General features: G+C 28.0%; 1 protein-coding gene across 1 annotated transcript; it reads right to left on the bottom strand.

Annotated features, from left to right (window-relative positions):
- Nucleotides 1-2,442: 2,442 nt before the first annotated feature.
- LOC113380939 lies at nucleotides 2,443-7,533 on the bottom strand (the record flags this gene model as incomplete). Its single annotated transcript, XM_026619961.1, has 2 exons — nucleotides 2,443-2,715; nucleotides 7,407-7,533. Coding segments are annotated over 2 exons (400 nt in total), but the record flags the coding sequence as incomplete, so codon positions are not given.
- Nucleotides 7,534-8,750: the final 1,217 nt, after the last annotated feature.

Below are 8,750 nucleotides of genomic sequence, written 5' to 3' on the forward strand. Positions count from 1 at the left end.
AAATCTCTTCCATTTTGTGCGAAGGGATACTAAGATTTATGTTTGTTTCGAAATTGAGGGAGAAATTAACAAAAAAGGGCAGTAGTAATCTCTGGTCCTTTATGGGCAAAGATATACCATCCAATTTGTTCCATTCATAACACTACCCTACTAACAGAATGATATATGTAAATATTCCCTGGCATAATACAGCGGAATAATGATAAATTTCAATGCTATGGATAAAATATATGTTAAAATAGTATGAAACTTTGTATCAGTATTTTATGCAATAGATAGTACTAATATTCAAAGTAACGCTTAACATAATTAAAAATCTATGCAGAATTAAATAAAATTTAAATTAAATTCGAACTAACTTTCGTGAAGTTTTCTCCAATGCGTGTGTGCACGTGCATATCCGAAACAATATGAATTTTAAAATAATTTCGACTTTGAATTCAAGTTAACTTTTTCATTATTTGAATTTCCGATTTTGTAAATATCATACTAAATTTTTAATATCATTCCACATTTAATGTTCAAAACTTTTACGAAATTATGAAAAAATCGAAAATTCAATCACTCGGAAATAATTGTCATAATCGATAATTAATTTCTTTGTAAAGGTTATAGATGTTACTTTTTAAAGTTGTTTGAAACAAATATAAAAAGTATTTACAAAACGTTGTGATAAAGGTTAATTGAAATTGTTCGAAATTAATTTCAAGTAAAAATCAGTTCTAAAGTTGATTCACTTATAAGAATTAAAATTTTAAATAATTTTTCTGAATTAATACATGTTCGACCTAATATCAATTCTGCTAAAACATTGATAGCAAACTATTATTAACTATATTCCTATATTAGTTACAAAATATATTTTTCTACTGTTCTAAAGTTTGTCATCTGCCTTTTCTACCACATAGACTTTAAAAACGTAAAAAGGACAATACATCCTATGAAACAAATAAATAACATATACTTAAAAATTATATTCAGGTATCATGAACGTATCGAGTGGGGAAGAAAAAACTCTACTAAGCACTATTCTTCAAAGAAAAGAAAACTGAGTCGGATTCGTTCTGCCAAAAAGTGCCTCATACATGAGGTAGTGTAAGCTAAAATAGAAGGGCATGGAGGAAGAAGAATGCAGACGGTTGACGATTTACGTGAAAATAAATAAATAAATAAATAAATAAATCAATAAATAAATAAATAAATAAATCAATAAATACGTGAGAAGAGGAAATACAGGGAATTGAAAGCCAATGAAGTAGATATTTGGAAAGAAAAATACATAAAAAATGTATAAAAGGGGTGGGGGATAGGGGTAATAAAACTGATGGACAAGGAAGGGAAAGGCGAGGAAGGAAAAGGACGAGGAAAGAGGAACAAATTACAAAAAACGATATGCAATTGTTTGACGTTGAAAATATTTAAGACATCGCATTGAAAACTGTCATCTGCCAAAAATTTTTATTTACTTATGAGCCTACTAGACAATATTAGAATTACATTGATTTGTGGTGGTTCTCACACCATAGATCTGCGGTATAGCCCTTCGGGCGGACTACCATTCATTATTTATTACCATTATTATCAAAAACAAATAAAAAAGCTCAAACTAATAAAGTTAACGATAAAAAAACGTTTATTATGAATATTGATATATGATCAATCTACTAAAGATTGATATCAATTAATTGCGACATCGTAAGAATTAGGAAGATTCATGGTTGGTATACATCTTTTGTCTTCTACTTTAAGAAAGTATAATTAAAAAAATTATTAAATTTATTAATTAATTGATTTAAATTAATTATAATTGAACATTTTTACCCTCCGACCATTAGGCCCATTTTCAGGCAGCGTTAATTTTGATGCTTTAGATTTGATTATTAGTCTCTGTCAATACAAGAGTCAACATCAAATTCAGAAGAAAAGTGAAGAAGAAGCTGCCCAAAGATAATATGGAGGAACGTTAAAACTACAACAACCTTATATGAACAGAATAGTAGAATCACTTATTGAAGTGATTCTCTAACAATATAATTTTTTTCAGGTTAATTTATATGTGTGTTTGAAAGTGTGTGTGTATGTGTGCAAGTGAATGGCATGAACAAATAGGTCATAGAATTGTCATGTATTCTATTGCTATTGAAAATAAAATAAAAAAAAATCTGAGTTATTCAAATAACATATTAAAAAAATACAGAAGAAATAAATTTCTGACAAAAGAGAATGAATAGTCCACGAATTTGAAAAATTTTCATCAGGTAATTTAAAGCAACAATTCCTTCAGGACGCAATAGACGAAAATGTTATCACCAAACTCATTGCTGATTGATACAATTGGAATAGCTACAATTTTATCGTCAATATAATCTCAAAAGCAATTTGATCCTATCTTACATAAGTATATTTGTTTAGCTAACATTAAATACATCTTGTATAACTTACCAATAACAGTGATCAATATCATAAGACCTAATACGACAGAAGTGACTGTCATCACAATAACTTCGGCAAGCGGCTGGCTGCCATCATTTGGTGTTTCTGCGATAAAACTGCCATTTTGTATCGATAAATTTTGTGCTAATAGTGTATTGTTCGATATTAAGCCATTATCTATGTCGTAATAAGTCGTATTCGGCAGCGAGCCGATTCCCAGGGCCCGCAATAAGGATTCGGGACCTCCGCCTCCGCCTTCGATGAAGAAGTAGTCGTAACCATCTGCATAATAATGAATAAAATTAGAATTTGAAATCATGATATGGAGAAGTTGCAAAATGCAAATATTCAAAGGAAGGTTAAAGGAATGAATCGCTGTTTCTTCGTATTTTGCATTTATTGAATTCAGGGAAAAGTTACTTCAATTAAGTTTTGTTGTTCATGAATAGAATATTTAGTTTGTAAGTGGAGTATTTTCTTATATAATTATATTTTCCTTCAATTATTCATCGAAGGAATGAATACATCAAATTAACTGAGATTTTGCAGAACTTAATAGCTATATTTATAATATATCTAACAAAAGCATTATAAGCAATTATAGTTCAGCTTGCACTTTTGCATGGTGATGGAGATATAAAATTATTAATGTTTCGATTTGGGGCAAGAAATTGACCACCTAGCTCCAAGGTTTAATACTTATTGTTCTATTAAACATATTGAAAAAAAAATATACATAAATTAAATCTGTTTAAATAAATTTCAATTCTGTTACCTTGATCACTCTCAAACTTTAACGACAAAATATATTATTCCTAGGTCTGGTTTTGCCAAAAACTCAAATAAATCAAATGTTTAATATTGTTTGTTTTACGCTGGAGGAATTTGGTTCGAATCACTAGCAATACCAGAATTAAAAATATAAAGTAATAATCTAGATTAAGAATTGTTAATTTGTAGAATACAAAAAAAAATTGTATTAGAAGTAAAAAGGAAAAAAAGAAGTTTAGTTTAGAAGATGAGAAGAACATAAGAAAATTGAATGTAATATTAGGAGATATAGAAGAGATAGTATATATATGACAAATGTATAAGAAATACATATGTAAGAATTGTATACAATATGCTGAAAAATAATTTGAATAATGTAAGTGGCTAAAAATGCTGTAAAGCGGAGGCCAATGAAATTTAAAAAAAATATATATATATTGTTTGTTTTTGCATGTTTTGAACCATTCAAATTGGTTGATACGTGCTCCCGAAAACGTTTACAAAAATTGTATCTATCATCCATTTTTTTCTGAAGTATGCTAAAATGTTCAGAAACTCCGAAAGATAAAGATATATAAAAAAATTTCATTTTAGATTTTTTACTAATTATAAATTTGAAAACCTAGATAAAATTGACATGTATAATTATTTTAATAATTTTGCTATAAAAAAGAGAGCCTGCGTGATAGTAATATTTTTCATGTTCACATAGGAACAACACATTATATATTTACACTGTGTTATTTATAAGTCGGAACAATGTCAAAAAATGTAACGACATAATAAGACGTATGATATATTTTTTAGATAAATAAGAAGCTCACGTGGCAATATCTAAAAATATTCAAATATTTTACATAAAACAAGATAATACAAATGTATGGAGGATATTCAAAATATAATAACGCTTGACAAATAATTAAAATATGTGTAAATAATCGATTTAATCAATAAAAATAATTTAATTTATGAGTGATTAAAAGTATTCCGAGTGGATTCATTACACATAATTGAAAGCGAACGAACACGTTAATTAGGAGTATTTTCTAAAAGCAAATTTTCAAAAGTCAACCATTTTTATATTTAAACCAGTTTCCGTATGACTTTAATGGTTTAATATGTACATTAAGACTGGATACTCCATTGTTATACCAAGTAAATCGTCTAATTTTAATTTTAGCAAACGTCAAAAAAACTACTCATTTTCTTAAACTTTGATGAATTTTTAAAATTAAACTACTTGCCGTAAGGCCGTAATATTTCAGTAAGTTCTATAAGACCATGATATATATCGCCAAAAAAAGTTCCATAAAAATAAGGACAATAACATCAAATTGACAGTTTGACCACAGTAATCACATAACATTTTGACAGTTTTTAGTACCATTTTATATGAAAAACGCAGCGTAACATAGGCTTGCCATAACACTGGTCTATTTTAAGGCAGAATTGGCCGGCGAATTTGCGTACTGATTTTGTTTATATATATTTTGGAATGTTAACTTAAAGTGACATAATGAACCGAATACATTAAAATTTACAAACTCATTTAAAAAAATTAAATCACCATACCCATAGTTGAAACAAAAGCAATGGCAAAACCCTTTAATCCCCAACACATCCAAAATCTATGAAAACGTTGAAGTAATGAAGGAAATTTTAATTAAAAATTGTTGTGCCAAGTAATATGCTAAAGTTATGGGACATTTACGTAATATTGTTTACATTTCTGTTTTTTTGCCATATTCATCGGGGTTTGACGTGCTGTGATTTTTTTCATTCTGGATATTGAAAAAATCACTTAAAAATAAATTAGCATACTTTACAAAAATGAATGGGAATTTCAATAAAGCATCAAAGGGGCTTTTTATAAGTGAATGGAGGAACATTAAAAACGCCCTGTCTATATTACTATATTAGTAATAATTTTGGAGTGATATAAAACATAACAATATCCAAATAAATAAATAGATGCATATAAAAATTGAATCTATATATAATTTAGAATAAGGTAAAATTTAAGATTTGCATGTATTCTTTTCTTCATTTATCAACGTATATATTAAATTAGTATTCAACAAATAAAACATTGTTTTGTTTTTAAGTCTACTTGAGATCTGATAATTTTTAATTTGTAAGATGCGAACCAGCTTTCTGTTTTGATACCATAAATAATTATAAAGAAAGTTCATAATACAATTTCCAATTTCAAAGTAGCTTCTGAGAAAAAAGAGGTTTGGATTATATTTTAAAAAGTTAAGAAAAAGTTTGTACAGGTATAGGTTACATGATGCACAGAAAGTAACTCAAATTGAAGAAGAGTATGAAATATGAATATGAAATTACATTTTCAGTTATAATTTTTTACATTAGTCACAACAATTTTTCAAATAATAAAAATCGCTAAACAAAATCGATGAATGCAAATTTCTGAACATGAAATTTTAAATAAATACTAAGAAATGCTTTTGTTTGAAGTATTTAATTTTCTTGGAACTTCATTATTTTATTATTTTTATTTTTATTAAGACTTTATGAAGAATTATTTGCGCAACTTTTAGTTTTACGAATCACAAATTGATGAAATTATTAACACAATAATAAATTATTAATGTAACTCTTCTATAAATTTCATATTTCAAGAATACTTGATGTAGATAATAATTATAAAAAAGTTTGTGTAATCCAAATTAAATCCTAATATCGTTCATTTTTCGTTATGTACCATAAATAGACTTCTATTGTAATTAAAAATAATTGAATAAAATGCTTTGAAAATTCAATGAAAATATTAGAAATGATTGAATAACTAGTGGGGTGCATGGCATCGTGCCTTAAGGCAAATTGCTGGAACTTCCCGTACCGTAATTAAAAATCTTGGTACGGAACTTAAAAAAATTTACCCAAAATGTGTACACATTATTAAAATCTCTATAAAATATCTGATAATTTGATGTGCATATGTCCAATAAACATTTTTGACCGCCAGATAACCTTTTTTAACTTATTTTTATTGAGAGTCCATAACCGCTGGACCTGCCTCCCCAAAAATTTAATCAGTTCTTAATCTTGTCAATACAAGTATAAAATGTTTTTTGAATTATTAAAAGCGGACGCTCCGTTCTCTTAAAAATTGAGTTACCGTTTTTGGCACTTTTGCCCTGTATCTTCGAAACGGCTAGACCTGCCTTCGCGAAAAACTAATCAATACGTCTCCTTATCAATACAAATCGAATGTTTTTTGAATTATTCAAATCGGTTGGTCGGCATTCCCGAAATCGTCGACAAAAATTTCGTATCCGCACACACACACACATTCATTTTTTTAAGGTATGTCAAAACATTCAGAAACCTTTCAAACGTAAAGATGTATAAAAATTTTCATTTCAGATTTTTTTGCGATTACTTTCAGTTACCTTACGGGAAGTTAAAAATACTAATATTAGTATGCAAATTTTTCATAATTGTTTTCATTATGTCGGCATTTTAATTATTAAGGATTGAAATAAATGTCGTATTTTTAAATAGACATCAATTGTAATAAAAACATGGTGAAATTGCAAGGTATATATGTATTCTAACAAGTTCGCAAAAGTGAATGCTATAGCATTGATTCATTGTGATGCAGAATGTCGTGGATGCATAAACATTCAAATTGGAAAGTCAATTATTTTGAAATTAATTTTAAATAATCTTACGTTTTTGTAATTATTACTAACTGAGTCTTTAGGTATTCACGTATTATTTTATCTTTTCTTATCTTGTGCAGGTACATTTTGTAAAATAGAAGCTTAATATTCGATGTGGATGCTATAGCGTTCGTTATTATAAAGATAATATGATAATCTGACTATCCTTATAAACGTTTCGGATATCACAATCGATTCACAAATCAAGCGACTGTAAATTTACTTGCTGAAACTATTACTGTCTGCAAACGTATTAAGAATATATGAATCAGAAAAAAATCATAAATTATATATACGGTACTATATCCATCCCAGTGTGCAAACTCACAGAACTACGAGAATAGAAATCTAAGAAATAACGGGTGACTTGACACACAAAATGTACAGTAAGTAAACGGAAGCTTAATGAGCAAATAGAAGTGAATAACAATTCGAAACTTTGCACTACTTTGAAGATTCTAAGATAATCAAACCAATGTTGTAACAAGTGTTTAAATATCAAACATGTCAAACCTTTGAGTACATCCGAGGCGTCGGGTTCATCGTCTGTTTGCCCGAGTTTGGTCCACGCAGTTGATTTTTGCGAGGCCATCACTCGCCTCAACACTGGGTCCCTGGGATGGTCATTGGAACGTCTCGCCTGAAAAAAAAAAAATTAAAACTTTGAAGGAATCGAAAATCGTTAAAGAGCGACCATTTATTAATTTATTCATGAATAGCAATACAGTATTAATCGTTATTTATTGTAGTAACTAAGGTGATCATAATTGTATAAGTTAAAACCGGGATGTCAATAGTTATGCTAATCTGGAACCACGGAGGGGGGGGGGTTAATAACAAACGCTATTTGAAGATACAGTAAAAAAATGTTTTTTATATGAATCAATGTTTTTTCATCAAAAATATTTAAGTAAGAACTTTATTATTCGATTATATGCAATACTTTTTTATCTGTGATATTATATCTTTTTCGCGCTCTTGAGCCTTGTATAATATTTCATTCAATTTTATTCATAAATAATTTGAAAAATTTAGCATTAGTTCATTTTTTTTCATATTTTTAATTTTAATTTACATATTAATTTTCAAAAAATGGGACAATCCGAGACAAAAGATCTATATCCGGAACAAACTGTTTTTAAAAAAACCCGGGACACAAGATAAAAATCCGGATCTGTCCCGACCAAACCGGAACGTATTGCCACCTTAATATTATCACTTCTAAAATTTATCTTCATTTCAACCACTGAATTATAATACTTAGAATACAAATCGTTTTGTATTGCTTAAATTACGTTTCACATATAAACAAATCAATCCTAGTCATATTATAAGACAAAAAATTTGATTATAAAGGGATCAGTTTCTAAACCTTCAACTTTTTTCAAAAGACGTCCTCCTAGTAGAATTTTAATCTACTCCCAACTACAGATTAGAAAATTGAGTAATCGTTTTAAAGCCCAAAGTTTTTACGATATTTCTGAACTTGCTAAATTTAGTATCAAACAATATTTTGCTAATGAAATGCCTAGAAGTAATATCTGGTACAAAATTTTTCTCGATATTTCCAATTATTCTTTTCTTTTCACCAATTTCTTCTAATTTTTCGTTCAAAATTATTTTAACATATCCTTACTAAATTTTTTATCATTTTAATGATTTTTATATTTTATTCTGTTCTTGATACTGCCCTTATTTATCATTATCAGATTTGGAACTTTAAATTAGACAAGAGATATTTGAAAGATTTTTTATTATCAGAAGAATCGCAAGGCATCTATTTATTTTGAATAGTGAACATTTTATTATCATGCTTTAAACGCAAATTATCGTAAGTATTCTCCATTCAAGTTATTA

This window comes from Ctenocephalides felis, unplaced genomic scaffold (assembly GCF_003426905.1).
Source record: "Ctenocephalides felis isolate EL2017-DRISC unplaced genomic scaffold, ASM342690v1 CF-g0.4_SCAFFOLD_02464, whole genome shotgun sequence".
NCBI lineage: Eukaryota > Metazoa > Arthropoda > Insecta > Siphonaptera > Pulicidae > Ctenocephalides > Ctenocephalides felis.